An 18181-nucleotide genomic window follows, 5' to 3' on the forward strand; every position below is an offset into this window, starting at 1 on the left:
TCTTCTTCATTTTGTGCCATCCATCAGGTCGGGCTGAAGGCTTTCTCTACCTGACGAGACGATCCGAGGTGGGTCCAGTTTTCTTTTGCACTAAAAAAAGTGATGTTGATCGGAGCTAACCTTTGTGTGTGTGTGTGGGAGGGTATCACCCCAGAATGGTTGACTCGCTCCACGAGGTTGGTAGTGGTATGAACAGCCACCACATCTTGTCAAGTTCGATCGAGACCAACGACATGATCAGCTAGTTCTGTAGGCTCCACCTCCTCCAGACCCTCACTCATCCTGAGGCCTTCAAGAAGATGTGAACACCTGCCTTGTTTCACTACTGTCTCAATGGGCTCTTAAGATTGGCTTGTAGGCTTTACTCAAGTGTGGTGGTTCATGGCCGCCCTCTGTATCAGCACTGTCACCGACCACCACCACAGGACGGCTTGGAGGAACAGCTCTGTTGTCACTACCACCACCACCACAGGACAACTGGGATGAACAGTACTGTTGTCACCAACCCCACCAGCACCACCACATGACGGCTGGTAGGACCAGTACTGTTGTCACCACCACTAGCACCACCACAGGACGGCTGGTAGGACCAGTACTGTTGTCACCACCACCACCATCACCACAGGACGGCTGGTCAACCAGTACTGTTGTCACCACCATCACAGCCATAGGATCACTGTTAAGAGCAGTACTGTTGTCACCACCACCATATGATCTCTGGTAGGACCAGTACTGTACGCTGACACCACCCCAGTGAAACCATGGGAGCCAAGCACCCAAAAGGCCCCAAGGACGGGGGGGGCAGCCCTCAGCACAGCTGGAGGCGGACCCCAACCAAGGAGCGTGGCGGGGGAGGGGACATCCTGGCCCTGCTGCGGTCGGGGGAGAGGCTGAACCGGGGGCCGCCCCCCCCGCCCTACCAGAGACGCATCGGCATGATCCAGGAGATGATGGGCATGGCCAAGCAGGGCCGGCATGACCAGGCCACCGAGGTGCTGAAGAGCCTCAGACAGGTAGGCTTTACCCCGTCAGACAGGTAGGCTTTACCCCCTCAGACAGACAGGTAGAGCTTTACCCCGTCAGACAGACAGGTCTTTACCCCATCAGACAGAGAGGACTTTCCCCCATCAGACAGACGGACAGGTCTTTACCCCTTCAGACTGACAGGTCTTGACCCCTATTAGACAGACAGGTAGGGCTTTATCCCGTCAGACAGACAGGTAGGCTGCTCCCCATCATAGAGACTGGTAGGCTGCTCCCCATCAGACAGACAGGTCTTTACCCCCTCAGATAGACAGGCTGCTCCCATTTACCCCATCAGACAGACAGGTAGGTTTTTTCCCCGTCAGACAGACAGGCTGCTCCTCATACCCCTCAGAAAGACAGGTAGACTGCTCCTCTTTACCCTATCAGACAGCCAGGTAGGCTGCTCCTCATACCCCATCTGACAGACAGGTACACTGCTCCTCATACCCCATCAGACAGGTTTTTGCCCCCTTAGACCGACAGGTCTTTACCCCGACAGACAGACAGAACAGAGAGAGGCAATATGTTAACTTTAAAGAAATAGATCGAACCAATGAACGTCTCCCGGTTTATATGTTTCTTCAGGGTCTGTCCTTTTCTGTGATTGCAGCACTGTGCTTCCACCATTACACTGAGTTGGCTTTGTTAGAAAATTACCAACATGTAAAAGTTTCAGGAAGCATAATTTATTCATATACTCCTATTTAAGATGAATGCTCTGAGTAATATGCTCAGAGTAAAATACTTGAAACTCCTGTCGTTTTAGTAAGCAGCTCTCCATTTCGTAAGCAGAAATGGTTTGTGGTTTGGTTCAAAAGGGAAAATAGAAAACTATCTTATCGCGCAATGTCTTTATTTGAATGGACTCAAAAATAAGCACTTCATTTAGATGGACCATATTATTATTATTATTATTATTGTTATTATTGTTATTATAGATAGACTTACAAATATATGCTATGCTTTGGTTACTCTTCATATCCCCTCTGTCCTACACATTGGAGAACTCAACAGCTATAAAGGGTCATGTATACTGCGTGTGTACTGCACCAGGCAGCCAATAGGTTTAGATCTGTCCTTCATAGCGGGTTGACATGCGTCTCAAATACCACCGCGCTATAGTAGAGAGCCAACGCACAACAGATTTCAATGACAGCAGTATCAAGTCCCTAAGAGATCAACATTATCTGTTCTCTTCACATATGGCGTTGTTTTACAACTGATCGTTATTATACACAACGTGAATGTTTCGATTCATTAACCCCCATCGAATTGTCTGGAGTTTGGTGATGGACAGAAGCCATCAAAGAAACTCTTTTAATTAGGTGAGTGCTGCATGCAGCGCTCAACTATTGTTCTTCTTAGGTTTTATATATATATATATATATATATATATATATATATATGTCGTCATAAAGGATCAAAGCTCCTCTCCTTTCTCTGCCTTGCCCGACCAGAGAATTTGGCCCGCCAATGAGACACGACCGTGCGAGCGCCAAATGTGTGTGTGATTACACACACTGTTACGTAAATGTTAGATGCTGTTGGTGTTATGGCGCATAACACGTCTCTTGTGTTTCCACAACAAGACTGTAGTTGGGGTTATCTCAGCCATGTTTGAGAAGGAATTGGGGGAAAGGAACTTTGTCTTTGACTCCCTGAAGTACATGAACTGCGACATGCTGCCTGCCGCCGGTTGCCGCGAGGCACCACCCTATCAGAAGCAGCCACCGCGGGCAGCCGGCAGCAGGGAGTGCGCAGTTCAGTCTACTTCAGATTGATGTGGAAGTGGAAGAAACAGAGACACCCGACAAAGTCGTTTGGGATTCATAATATCGTCTGGATGCGCACACAGCTTTTGGCCGTGATAATATGTATTATATGACATATATCTATGTATTATATGCAGTGTTGGGACTAACGCGTTATTAAGTAACGCGTTACAGTAACTACGTTACTTTTGCGGTAACGAGCACTGTAACTAATTACTTTGTCAAAATCAGTAACGCGTTTATCGTTACTGCGATATAAACAGGCTCGTTACTCGTTACTTCACGTGCATAACCCAGGACTACAGTTTCCGTGGTGGACGTGAAGCGGACGTGAGTCACGTGACGCAGTGATGCGCAAGTAAATGAATTAAAACAATGGCGGCAGTCGACGACTGTCCAGGCGTTGTATTTCTCTCATGGAAATATGCACATTATTTTTCCTTTCTGACAGTTAAAGGCATAAGGAATATTTTGGTGACCTGTCATCTTTGTGGAGGTTCGAAAACTCTAGCCACATCAAAAACTAGCAATTCTAATCTGATGAAACATCTTCAGAAACAACAGGCATCTACCAAGCTAGTTAAAAAAAAACCCTGAAGGTAACACAGGTGATGCTGCTGCTAACGTCAGCTCCGCCGACGCTAAAGGAGAAGCCACTCGAGCCAAACAACAAAAGCTTGATTTTACAAAGCCTGTTGCACAGTCCATAACCCAGACACAGCTAAACAAATGATGGAGATGTAAGGACAAAGACTGATATACACATAGACATACTAACATAGACTACTAAAGCACTTTATCCACCATTATTGATTTCATCAGTTGTTTTATTTATCTAAACGGCCAGAGTGGAGGAAATATTATTTTTGTCAAACATTAACTATGTTTGTGAGGCTGAAAGTACTTTTTATTTATTTAGTCTCTCTTTGTGAGGCTGAAAATACTTTTAAGTTTGCCCATCATTATTGATGATGAGGTCTCCAGTTGGTGGAGTTTAGCTGTTTTGAGTTAAGGTTAACTTACAAAGAACGGATAAACCTCACTGTGTTTACATTGTAAACATCTATTGTATCAGTTTTGCACTATTGATTCCTACAGTTGCTAAATGGTCTGAGGCACAGTTTAATTTTTGCACTGCCAAAACTATACTTTGTACCTGTTTTAATGGCTACAATAAATATGCCTATCAAAAGTTTCAAAACATACTGTATGTTGTATTTTGTTGATCCGCTGCTTCATCGTAGTGATACTGGGTACAATGATCAAATTTTACAGTTGTTTTGTCGAACACTATGCCACATCCACCCCAAAATAATGTGTGTGCATTTGTAGAGGGTTGGAAACAGTTGGAAAAAATGGAAATATTTCATTTATTTGCACTCACACTACTACACTGCTATGGCACGTTCAGGTCACTAGGTGGCGCATTGCGCTTGTGGTAGGATAGGACTTACGTGTAAGCAAGCCAGAGGACTGGCAGCCTCCCTAGCTATCCAGTTAGGGAGGTCCTTTGCCACATTAACACAATAAGATAATTTAGAAAATTAGAAAAGTTACTTTCCCTAGTAACTAGTTACCTTGAAAGTAACGAGTAACTTAAAGTAACTGAGTTACTTTTGAAAGAAGTAACTGTAACTAAGTTACTAATTTAAAGTAACTTGCCCAACACTGATTATATGATATTATTTAGATATAGAGCCCCATGACTGTAGCGCAAGTGTTGGACACTTCCTAGTTATTTGGATAACCGTTCTGCTGTTGGTGTTATGGCGCATAACACGTCGGACTCTCGTCTCTGGTATTTCCACAACGAGACTCGTAGTGGGGGTTATCCCAGCCATGGTTGAGAATAAATTGGGGGAAAGGAACTTTGGCTTTGACTCCCTGAAGTACATGAACCACGACATGGAGGAGAAAGGCATTGTTGGCCGCGAATGTCTCCCGCTTGAGCCCCGCTTCCCGCTGCCGAGGGACCACCGCCTCGGTGCTGCAGGAGGCAGTGGTGCCTAAGCACTGACCGCTGCCGAGGCGGTGGTCCCTCGGCAGCGAGGCTCCGGCGGGAGACAACCGCGGGCAACAATCCCTTTCTCCTCCATGTCGTGGTTCATTCGAGAACCCGACGCGGTCGTTTGAGATTCAAAATATCGTCTTGAGGCTCACACAGCTTTTGGCCGTGATAATATATATTATATGATATAGCTATCTATGTATAATATGATATTATTTAGATATGGAGCTCCAGGACAACCATGTATTCTAGAATATTTACAGAACACGGCTGAAGGCTGTGTGCGCCTCTCCATTGCGATACATCCACTGTAAACAGAGCGCCAGTGTTGCCAACTCTTCAGTAAGGAAAGTAGCTATTGGCTCCCCTAAAAGTCGCTAGATAATGTCATCTCCTAATTTGCATAACCGGAAGTAAAAATGCCATTCATTTTCTCCATAGCCATAGCTGATTATTAGCACGGACCTATTATAAAACATTATAAGCCATAATTTCATCACCATCCAAGGGAGACTTATAAGACTTGATATAAGGCCCTGTACATGACACATTTTGCATGGTATCAACCTCATTTTAAGAAAAACATTTATGTTTATGTCACAGAAATCTACCTTGCAATAGTGACAGTATGCTTGTGTATCATCTGCCATACACGGCTTTAACCAGCCCTTAAAAGCAGTGTTTGCTTCCCACTCTTTTCTATCATTTTGTTGGTACAGTTTTGACTGCGACATGGTAAAGACAGTTTGTGTAGCCTATTTGTCACAGAGAGGCACACATGCACAGTGGACGAGGTGAGGTGAGTAAGTGACTGAGCTTGAGGCAGTGTGAGTCAAACTGTTACACAGTGATTTATTTAGTGCAGTGATTTATTATTTTATTTAGACAAAGAAAATATTGCATTATCCTGCCCTGACTGTACGTCAGAGGGCGGGATCAGTCGGCGGCGTCTTGCTGGCCGGGACGCGGATTCATTTGCAGCCCGGATGCAAGGCGTGAACGTCTCCTGTTAGCTCCTGCTAACAGAGCAGCTGGGAGGGACTGCTGCGCGAGGACTGGGCCACCTGTAAGTGCTTTTAGACGGGGGAGGGGCCGCGCAGGCACCCGCTGCTAGTTGTAAAGAGGTAATAGCGATACGTGCTTTAACCTGAAAAAGTCGCCAAAAGTCACCAATAACACCAGAAAAAGAAGCTAAATATGTCGCTTGTCGCTTTTTTGAAAAAAAGTCGCCAAAGGGGTCTGAAATGTCGCTAAATACAGTGACAAAATCGCTACGTTGGCAACAATGCAGAGCACATGGTAGTACCGTGGCTGCAGGCTGCTCAGGGCCACACCCCCACCCTCCTTCTTGACCAGCGTCTCTCCTCCTCATTTGCATTACAACTACAGACACCGAACGGGCGCATTTGGGGAAAGCTCAATGTGCGACTGGGCCCAGTTTCCCGAAAGCATCGTTAGCCTAAAGGTACGGCCACACCAAACGCGTTACTCGCGTTAGGGGCGTCGAAAATCGGCATTTTTGCATAGGGAACCATTGGTTTAGGCGCGTAGACGCGTTATACGCGTTAAAGCGGCGCGTTAGGGGCCTTAGACACGGCAGACGCACATAATGACGCACGTAAACGCACCAACGCGCCGAGTCAAATAAGTTGAACTTTTAATGCGAGTAACGCGTGCTTGCACAGAAGCACATGGTGGACATCTTACTCTTTATTCTGGGTGGAAATAGTAACATAGATTATATAAACATAGATAGTAACATAGTAACATAGATCAATTAAAAGGGTTTATGTAAACATTTTTAGCGAGAAATGTGCATTTTACTTATATAATGTTCGCTCGGTGAATGTGAAGGATGTTTGGTTTGATAGTTATGACGAAGAGGGAACGCTCCATTCACTTGCATGGGCAGCGTCTTTACAGCTACAGACACCGAAAGGGCGCATTTGGGGAAAGCTCAATGTGCGACTCAACGTCTTTGGCGGACTATTTCTCTGCTGATCAACACTACGAAGGCTGGAAACACACCAGACACACCATGTGAAGTTATTTAACCAGATTATTGTTATTTATATCCGAGATTATTAAATCTAACCCGATCCAAACTCTATCATGCACCCAAACACGGTGGCGTTTGGGTTTCCTACCTCGGACTCCTAATACAGCGCAGTGATGGTGGCTGCGTAGGCGCGTTAGGCGCGTTGAACCACTTTCATGTTATCCAATGCGAGTAACGCGTTTGGTGTGGTCGTACCTTAAGTGGATCGTGAAGTGTGTCGTACGAGCATCGTACAGTTTTCTCACCGTTTCCCGAAAGCATCGTTGGTAACGAACGTCGTGAAAACGCTCGTAGCTAACGAGGACTCCAGGGGTACTCGTAGGATACTAACGCCTCGTGCCTAATGCATCTGTCCGTTGGCTGATCCCCATTGACTTTGAATGGGGACGGACGCGCAATGCATTGTGGATCCGTGCGCTCCGTTGGAGCCTTCGGCGCCGTCAGAAAGTTGAAAAATGGCAGCGACGGATCCGTCATCCAATCAGATCGCGTATGCAAATGTAAGCACTGTGACACTACTCGGGCTCTGACGACCCTGGAAAGCTCCCCCATCCGTCAGCCACGCCTTCCGACGTCCTTTGACTGACGGTGCAGTGGGCACGAGGCGTATGAGCATCGTTAGCCTACTATAGCCTCAGTGGTGTCACCAGCGGACATTCTGTGTATTGGATGCGTTTTATTAAAGGTATGTACGGGTATTTATTTAATATATCTAATATCACGGCCAAAAGCTATGTGCGCCTCGGATGATATTATGAATAATAAACACTGTGTCTGACGTCTCGGCCATGGTTTAGAAGAATTGGGGGGAAGGAACTTTGGCATTGACTCTCTGAAGTCCATGAACCGTGACATGGAGAAGAAAGGGATTGTACTCCGGGAGCTGAGCTGCCGGACTGCCTCCGAGCTCGCCGCGCCGGAGCTGCCGGACTGCAGTCCGGCCGCCGTCGAAGCCATCCGGCCGCAGTCCGGCGGTGTACTCCGGGAGCTGACCTGGCGCCGAAGCTAGGTGGCAGCTCCAGCGGACTAGCAGCTCCGGCGGACGAGCAGCTCCGGCTGGGGGAACTCGGCGGCAGTCCGGCAGCTCAGCTCCGGGAGTACAATCCCTTTCTACTCCATGTTTCCTCCTCCCGATTTAAAATCGGGAGGAGGAGACATGGGGGGTCGGCTTAGCTCAGGAGGTAGAGCAGTTGTCTTGTAACCGAAAGGTTGCTAGTTCGATCCCCAGCTCCTCCTAGCTGGGTGTTGATGTGTCCCTGAGCAAGACACTTAACCCTAACTGCTCCTGACGAGCTGGCTGTCGCCTTGCATGGTTGACTCTGCTGTCGGTGGTCAATGTGTGTATTAACCGATGTCGACCGTCGCTTTGGATAAAAGCGTCTGCCAAATGCCCTAATTGTAATTTTACATTTCTGCATTTTTAGCAATGCTTTGCGCTTTTCATTCAATTGTCACTTTATTTGTTTCCAACCATTTACATTTTCTTAAATGGTGTGCATGTTTACATTGTTTACTCCATTTAGACTTTTTAACTTTTGTTCAAATCCCTTCACATGATTTAAGCCATTTAACGTTTCTTTATGTCTTAATCTATGTGGCCTTATTAAAAAATATTTTCTACCTCACTTTGTACTACAGCACTCACCGCATTTTCTGCAGGAAATGCATTTTCTAGTATTTATTTGGTGTTGTATTTTTTATCTTGTGTTTCAGTGGTTGACAAGTCAGTAAGTCATTGTGAAAGGGGGAAGGAAACAGTGGGGAGAAGAGTAGAACTGGTAAGGGCGACAAAAAACAGATGGTTAACAACCAGCCTTAAAAAAGGGCAAGAACGAGAGTGTACCAAAGACAATGCATGTAAGAGGGGATAAAACAATACAATGTAATAAAAGAAACAGCGCCATATGTTAGAGACGTCGAGGTCTCTATGAGCCAGGGCGGATGCGCCGCTGTCGCCTTGCCCATTACTAAGTGCGACTCCTTGTTGCCCGGACACGATCGCCGTGGCCAGAGCACTGCGGCTAAACAGACATTGATTGATAAAGCAGGAGCTGAGTTAAAAGCTAATGAGGTGAGTCTGCATCTTCTGTACTTCGGTTCAATAGACTCAACACCAAATGGATGAGAGGGTCTCCCTCTTCAGTGGATTCTCCTCAGGGTCCCTCCCATTCCCAGCACCGTCCCAATCCAAGGTAGCATTAACAACGACAGCTTGATGCTGGCCAATCCACCCTTGGTAGTATTAACGACGACTGCTTCATGCTGGCCATTCCAACCTCGGTAGCATTAGTGATGACAGCTTCATGCTGATCAATCCAGCCTCTGGCAGCATTAACAATGACAGCTTCATGCTGGCCAATCCCAGGCCACAGCAACATTTATTGGAGGGAAGATGGTTTTCAAAGCAGCGTGTGAAGCTGGTCAGTTCGTCCTTCACTATTATTGTGGTCGACTTTATTTGTAGCATTTGATATGCGACAAGGACGGCGAGATATATGCTGCACTCCAGATGGACAATCCATGGTTATTTAGTCGGCCTTCAATGTGTTCTCTGACCTGAAGGGACATGGAAGGGATTGTTTAGCATGGGAATGGATTCTTACAGAGCTTAGAGATCAGAGTTTATGTTTATTTGTTTTAATCATGCATATTTTATAGCTGGCCAGTTCTAAAAAAGATCAGCATGTCACGAGTCCCAAGTGAATTAGAACTATGCACTATGGTTCACTCACAAAAACACAAACCCAAACCCTCTGTAATCCCAGTGCCCTGTGGTGCATGTGTTCATTGCAGGTCCCTAAGCCACTCTGTCATTGGGAGCAGATAACAGTGAACTGGAGGATTCATTTCTGTGTAGGGCTGATGTATTTGCATTGTTGCAGCTCCAAATCGTTATTGCGCCTGCTGAAGTCACATTGCACGCTCATTTGATTCACCCTATTGTGTGTCAATCACCAATCGTCACATGCACGCACGCACGCACGCACACAAGCAAATACACATACATGCTTGTGCAACACACAGACAATTTTTTTTCAGAGATGCTAAAATGTACTCTGCCTACTGTTGCTCAAATTAATTATTCAGAGACGTACTGCTCACTGATGAGGGGCCTTATTCCTGATAAGAACCAAGCCATTCAAAGGTGTGGTTCGCCTTCAACATTTTATCGCTTTCATCATTTTATCATGAAATAATTGAATATATCTTATTGATAAACATACTTAACTAATTTAGTGGGTCAATTACAAGTTCCTTCAATTCAATTCAATTCAATTTTATTTGTATAGCCCTTAATCACCATTACAGTCTCAAAGGGCTTAACAAGTCAAATATTTATGACACCCCCCTTTACCCAAGCCCCCACAAGGGCAAGAAAAAACTCCCTTGAAATTAGCAAGGAAGAAATCTTGAGAAGAAACGCATAGTGGGGGATCCTTCTTCCAGGGATGGTCAGGAGTGCAATGGGTGCCATAATTGACATACAGGTAAATACATGCACAAAAATGGTGATGTGGTGCTGGCCGGTTGACCATGAGGAGAGTCCAGGCATCCAGTCCAGTCACCGCAACATGCTAGAACAGACAGAATAGTGAATTAGAACGGAACAGTACATAGCGGGAATGTATACTGCATTAACAAAACACAAACAACCAGAGTGGTCTTCACTTCGCATTTTCACAATCGTTTTCACAATCCTATGTTCCAAATGCAAGATCGTAGAGGTGCGTTTTGAGCTTTCCTTTGAATAGCTTCACAGAGTCAGCTTCCCTGATCACTTGTGGCAGCCTATTCCATAGGAAGGGGGCTCGATAGGCAAACGCTCTCTGTCCGGCCGATTTCTTTTTAACCTTCGGCAGTGAAAGAAGGCCAGCTCCCGAAGACAGGAGGGACCGAGAAGGACTATAAGGAATGATCAGGTCCTTCAGGTAGGATGGAGAAGATTCATGCACGGCTTTATAGGTTAGCAGTAGCACCTTAAAGTCCGATCTGAAAGTTATTGGTAGCCAGTGCAGAGAGGCGAGAATAGGTGTGATATGATCAAACCTTCTCTTTCTGGTCAGCAGTCTAGCTGCAGCATTCTGTACAAGCTGTAGACTTTTTGGAAACTAATTCCGAAGCTGCGGATAACGTCGCCCAAGGGAAGCATATAAATTGCAAAAAGTAATGGGCCAAGGACCGACCCTTGTGGTAAGCCAAAGCGTAGTTTGCAGTGTTTTGATTCTGAACCCTCATGGAGCACAAATTGGGTTCTATCTGTGAGGTACGATTCAAGCCAACCAAGAGCCGTACCCCCGAAACCAACATAGTGCTCAAGACGGTGAAGAAGAATGCTGTGGTCGATCGTGTCGAACGCATTACTCAGGTCCAGCAGCACAAGCATTGAGCTTGTATTTTTATCCAAGGCAAGAAGGATGTCATTTACAACTCTTGTAACAGCAGTTTCAGTTGAGTGGAAATTCCTGAACCCTGACTGGAAAGGTTCGAAGAGATTGTTCCTCGTCAGATAATCGACGATTTGCTTTGCTACAATCCTTTCCTGTACCTTGGACAGGAAGGTCAGGTTCGATATAGGCCGATAGTTCCTGACTAAGTCAGGGTCTAGGCCAGGCTTTTTGAGTAGCGGTTTTATCACCGCAGCCTTGAAATTGGAGGGAACAATTCCTGTTGAAAGCGAAAGATTCATAAGCGAGAGGATAGTAGGCCCCACAGTTGGAAGAAGTTCTTTAAGAACCTTGGAAGGGAGAGGATCCAACATACAAGTTGTTGGTTTCGATGCCTTTATCACCTTTTCAAGTTCCACCAGAGGAATTGCCTTGAACTCCAAGAAAGTTGCGTCAGAATTCCCCATCCTACTAGGCAGGACCCCATCCTGCCCCACAGGATGTGTAGGACAAGCTGCACGGCAAGCATCAATTTCCTCTCTAATCGATTGAATCTTATTCACAAAGAAATCCATGAATTCACCTGCCATGATGGAAGAACTTACTGTCTCAGTCTGATTCTGAGTCAGACTCTTCACCGTGTCAAAAAGAAACTTGGGATTGTTTCTATTCAATTCTGTTCCTTATCTTCTATTGTTACAGGGTAGAAATAAATCAATGGCGTTTAATTGGAAGGCTCCACAACTTCATGAAGAAGGCTGTTCCTCGTGTGCGAGTGAGAACAGGGAACCAAGTGAGAGGAGAGAGTAGAATGAAATGAAACCTGTAATTAAACTTTGTATGTGATACTATGGAGTTTGTGTGTGTGTGTCTCGCTCAGCGAGGGTGTTATTGCCTCATTCTTCAGAGACATACGAGGATTACCTGGGAATAATGTTTATTATTCAAAATTCAGTTAACAATGCGAACAGGTGTACTCAAGGAAATATAGAATTAAGATGTTTATGGTAAAAGGGGCTTAAAAATGCATGGTAATACATAAAGTGTTTGTGTGTGTGTATGCGTGAGTGCGTATGTGCATCAGCCTGAGGGATTTTCTCTTGCATCCACCCCTCATGCATCCTACCCTTGAAGCCAGAGTGAGCCATCCCTATTCTTTGGTCTCTCTCTCTCTCTCTCTCTCTCTCTCTCTCTCTCTCTCTCTCTCTCTCTCTCTCTCTCTCTCTCTCTAACTCTCTCAATCACGCGGCCGGTTGGCTCTCAGATGATGACCACATTTTAAATCTGCTTGTGTTTACATTGCCTGGGAGGGTGTTTATTGGCCCCCCTGCCATTTTGTGATGCATTTCATTTACTCCTTTGTAATTTCCCACCCTGCGACTCATGGGTTTTGATTTTATGGTCTCATTAGGCATTTTTACACTGCCAAGCCGGTACGGTCGCAGCTGGCACACCCTGCAATTTCACTGTCTAGCCTGTGTAAAACTGAGAGGGTATATTCCCCCTTCGTCACGGAGCCGGCTTTCTTGGTTCATTGGAGCAGGAGGGATACGCACGGAGACGTCTTTAGAATAATCACAGGTTCTAAGCAGAAAGGACTGGAGGAACTATATCAGAAGCAGATGCTTAAAAAGGTTGAATCTATCCTGTCAAATTGTTCTCATCCCTTACAGGCTGAATTTCAGATGTTGCCATCCGGATCACGCTTAAAAACTCAAAACTCAAAACCAACACTCTTTTGTTCCCCCAGCCACTCTACTTCTAAATACTACAAAGAACCGTAGATAACACCTTCCCCCACCCCAACTCACACTTTTGGATATGCTGAGCCTCTGCATTTCTATATATATACATATATTATATATATTTATTTATATATTGTGTATGTGTATTATTATTATTTTATATATATATTTATTACACGGTTCTTCTCAATGCAGTGGAACGCTCCGTTCACTTGCATGGGCCACAACAATACAGTACAATACAGTTCACAACAATAAGTATAATTGACCACTGTCAAGGAAAACAAAGGATTTTTTGCCTCTAATGACGTCTTTGGTATCACTCCGCAAGTAGTCTGGTAACTTGTCAACCCCAGCGTCTTCGGTTGCTAAGCGACGTCAACGTCTTTGGCGGATTATTTCTCTGCCGATCAACACTACGAATGCTGGTAACAAATAAATTGTAAAAAGACACACCATGTGAAGTTATTTTTTGGTTTTGGCAAGTAGCCGTGTAATAAGCAGGATAATGTATAGAACATCGCTGATCATTATCGAAAATAAGCCCCTTCAGGGCGAAGCGAGACCTGTTGGGGCTTATTTTTCCAATAATGACCGGCGTTCTATACATTATCCCTTACATATTTACTACTATTTATTGATTGTATAGTGTTTTTTTATTGTGTGTGTGATTGTGTGTGACTTGGATTTGTATACTATACTATACTATAATTTTGTAACAAATTGCCCCACTGGGGGACAATAAAGTATTTTGAACTTGAACTTTAATTTGCTCCAAATGTTTTAATTCTAAAAAATATTTTAATTTTTATTCAAGCCACTTGCATGCAAGAATGAGTAGACTACATCTGAGTATAGGCTACAAATGCGATTTACTATTTAAAAGTGCAAAAACGCCATATCCTATATATTCTATATTTTTCTGACCACTTTTTTATCCAGACAAAAAGCATTGTAAGGAAATTTCCTCTGCTAATTTCTCGTAGATCGCACCATCTTTCCCAGTCAGTGTAAATGTGACTGCATCACCTTCTCTTCCATGATGGTCAGCAGCTCGCGGATTTCACTTCCCTCCAGTTAGAACTACTCATGTTTATATTGCTGCGTTGTCTCTGTTGGAGAGACAAGGCAGCAGTACCTCTGCCCAAGTCCCACCCCTGGTACCGCGATGACGTCTTATCGCTTTTATATGAAAATGAAAGCCCCAATGTGTGTAGGGTTCGAGAGGGTAAATTGGGGTGTGAAATCAAGCCGATATATTACCTTGGTCAGTATAAACTCGGGGAACATGCCGGGAAAAAGGCCGGTACAAGACAGGCATATTTGGCAATGTAAAAACAAATGTGTGTTATGTCAGCTTCCTATGTCATTTATTTTCCATGTTGTTTGCGTGTGTGTGTATGGGCAGGACCTGGGCATGGAGTCCACCTCTTTGGATGACGTTCTTTACCGCTATGCCAGCTTCAGGAACCTGGTGGACCCCATCACACACGACCTGATCATCAGCCTGGCGCGATACGTGCACTGCCCACGCACGGTAGGACACACGCACGCATGCACGCACCAATACATACCCCAAAACACAAATTTCTAAACATACACATATTTGTGTGAATGTTCTGAGATGAAAATTCCAAACACATTTACATTTACATTTACATTTACATTTAGGGCATTTAGCAGACGCTTTTATCCAAAGCGACTTACAATAAGTGCATTTGTTACAATAAGTACATTTGTCATAAGAAGTGAAACAATATATCGCTGTCGGTACAGTAAAGATGTTCATAGAACCAAGTGCAAGTATTACAATCGCTAGGCTAACCCATTCCCCGTGTAAAGCAACAATAGCAGCTACTGTAGATGCTACACAATTAAGTACCTTGAATAAGTGCAATGTACAAGTGCCAGGACGTACAACATTCAATGGTGGCTGTGCATTGGTTTCTATGCAGAGTCGAGATGAACTCTGAACAGGTGAGTTTTTAGTCTTTTGCGGAAGCTGGTGAGCGACTCTGCGGTCCTGACATCGGTAGGGAGCTCGTTCCACCACTGAGGTCCCAAAACAGAGAAAAGTTGTGACTTTGCTGATCGACCTTTGCTTGCTCTTAGCGATGGCGGTACCAGACGTCCAGCTGAGGTAGTTGAGCGGAGGGATCGAGCTGGGATGTGTGGCTTTACTAATGCTTGGAGGTAGGCAGGGGCAGTTCCATCGACTGCCTTGTATGCCAGTACCATCATCTTGAATCTGATGCGAGCTATTACAGGGAGCCAGTGGAGGTCTCGGAAGAGGGGGGTTACATGTGAGAACTTTGGTAGGTTGAACACGAGGCGCGCTGCCGCATTCTGGATGCGCTGCAAGGGTTTAATCGCAGAGGCAGGGAGTCCAGCCAGGAGCGAGTTGCAGTAGTCGAGGCGGGAGATGACCAGTGATTGGACTAGAAGCTGAGCTGCTTCCCTTGTGAGGAAGGGCCGGATCCTGCGGATGTTGTAAAGTGCAAATCTGCAGGATCGGGCCACCGCAGTGATGTTTGCGGTGCAGCATAACTGATTGTCCAACACTACACCAAGGTTTTCTGCAGTTGGAGAGGGAGATACAGTGATGTTCTCAACAGTGACCAGTAAGTCCATGTGTGGGCAATCTTTCCCTGGTATTAGGAGGAGCTCAGTCTTGTTGAGGTTAAGCCTCAGGGGATGGACAGTTGTCCAGGTGCTGACTTCTGCCAGACATTCAGATATGCGTGTTGCAATCAGGGCTTTGTCAGATGAGGGAAAGGAGAGAAATAGCTGAGTGTCGTTAGCATAGCAGTGATAGGAAAAGCCGTGGGATGTAATTACAGAGCCCAGAGATCTGGTGTAGAGGGAGAACAGAAGAGGCCCCAGTACCGAGCCTTGAGGGACACCTGTATCAAGCGTGCAAGGTTTGGACAGGGAGCCATTCCATGTTACCTGATAAGTGCGATTCATCAGGTAGGACGTGAACCAGGAAAGGGCAGATTCAGCTATGCCAAGCTCGGCGAGAGTGGCGAGGAGGATCTGGTGGTTCACAGGGTCAAATGCTGCAGACAAGTCAAGGAGAATGAGAACCGTTGAGAGGGACGAGGCTCTGGCCGCACGGAGGGACTCAGTCACCGCGAGGAGAGCCGTCTCAGTGGAGTGTGTGTGTACACACAAATAAACGCATGTACACACACACTCATGAACCACCATAAATACATACACAAACAGAAACATGAAAACACACTATGAGGACAGTGTGATGAAGTGTTGGTGTCTCACCGAAGCCATTAGGTTAGAGAATAGCTCTAAATGATTCATGCAGTGCCCAGAACCCTGCTAGCCTGAGGACAGAAAGGACCTGGAGTGAAACACACACAGCAGAGAGATCAGAGAGATGCGGAACAGCAAGGGGGAAGAGAAAGAGAGAGAGAAAAGAGAGCATGGGCTTCAGTTTGGTTTGAAATGTGCTGGGGACAAAGACGCATCCGGAAGTGCATTTTCAAAAGTGCTTGGTACAATGAATGACGATGCACTCTTTTTACCCTTTAGTGCCGTAATGAAAGGTTCTGATAGATGGCATACCCATGTAGCTAATTACTAAGGAATAAAATGCATACAAAATCTTTCTGGCACGTTTCATGAAGAAAACGTTTCCAAAAAGCATCGGCCATATGACCCACTATGTTCTGCTCCATGTATCCAATGTTGACAACGTGACATGACATGGCTAGGCTAACAACATAAACAAGAGGAGCTAGGAAAGGAAATTAACTGCGTGTTTAAGTTCAGAAAGGCCAAACGTGTGGCTACACACAGCACTACAAAAGTCGTCAAGATTGAAAAAGAAAACAATATTTGTTGCACAGCTGAACGCTGTGTCACATCATGAGCTGGCTGTTTTCAATTCACAACACGCATTCCATCAAAACTAGCCTAAATCAGGCATTCTGACCAAAACTCATGCACTCCCCCCCACAATCATTCCAGAATTCAAGCAAAGCAAGAATGACCAAAAGTCACTTTGTGTCAACAAGAGACTGACTCCACTGACTATCAATTGCAAGTTAAAACAGCCGACCACTTGAGTGCAAAAAACACAATAGACCTCGCCACAGCCCCAGGAAATCTTAAGCAATAAATATTGCGTCTTACCTTAATTTATGTGGCAGTGGTCTGCAGATGCATCCTGTGGTGTAGCCTACCACATCCATTTAGTTCAACAGGTCATCGTTCTGATACTGTCGATGGTACTACCCAACCTGCTCTGGTGCTTTTTACCTATGTATTCAGGCAAAAATGACTTGATTGTCTGATGCCTCATCATCCCAGCCAAAGAGTATTGGTATTATTAGTAATGGCTACTTGCCAAATCGAAAAAATAACTTCACACAGTGTGTCTTTTTCCAATGTATTTGTTATCATTCGTAGCGTTGATCAGCAGAGAAATAGTTCGGCAAAGATATAGACATAGAACGCCTGTCATTATCGGGAAAATAATTTTCGATAATGACCGGCGACGTTCTATACATTATCCCGCTTATTGCACGGCTTCTTGCCAAAACAACACAGCGTTGATGATTATGTACGTCATTGTGTATTCCAACATGATTCTCCTTTTATGGTCTCATCGTGTGCTATAAGTAAGACCGAGGACACACAGGACACAACACGAGGTCCAAACTGTAATCGGTCTCCTAGCATCGATGTAGATATAGCTTTCCATGGCGACCGTGCGATGAGAAGTTAAGAAAGGCATTTCCTGTTCTCCCCCTTCTCTCTTTTACTCTCTTTTTATCTTTTTATCTCCTCTCTGACTTTTCTTCTTTTCTTGCCTGCAACCTTAGAACAACTTCTACACTTAACAGGAAATACAATCAATGAAACACGTACAAAAGACAGCTCGATAAAAAAAGAATGAAATTTCGAGAAGTTAAACTCAGAACCTATTCAGAGGCCCTTTGTTCCTTGTTGTACCTGTTCTCCTATCGCCATTCCCATCAGAAGAATCAAAAACCACAACGTCTCTCTGCTGCTTACAAGACTCGTCCGTCTCGCTAATGGCAAACAAAAGTGACCATCTACTTGTGTGACAGCTTTAAGTGTGAGAATAGTTATTATTAGGGGACCTACAAAATGTGTAGGTTTAGTTGGTTAGGATAATTATAAGGGGGCCAGGCACCATATTG

General features: G+C 45.0%; 1 protein-coding gene across 1 annotated transcript in view; it reads left to right on the forward strand.

Moving 5' to 3' along the window:
• Window positions 1-761: 761 nt before the first annotated feature.
• The window catches only part of lrrc75a (leucine rich repeat containing 75A), a gene marked incomplete at both ends in the record, with an annotated part of 104417 nt that continues 86997 nt past the window's right edge, over window positions 762-18181 (forward strand). Inside the window, 2 exons of the mRNA XM_079731899.1 lie at window positions 762-1013; window positions 14404-14532. Of these exons, the coding sequence (XP_079588025.1) occupies window positions 762-1013; window positions 14404-14532 (381 nt within the window). The remainder of the gene's footprint in view (window positions 1014-14403; window positions 14533-18181) is intronic.

This window comes from Pollachius pollachius (genome assembly GCF_949987615.1).
Source record: "Pollachius pollachius genome assembly, chromosome: 3".
NCBI classification, from domain to species: domain Eukaryota; kingdom Metazoa; phylum Chordata; class Actinopteri; order Gadiformes; family Gadidae; genus Pollachius; species Pollachius pollachius.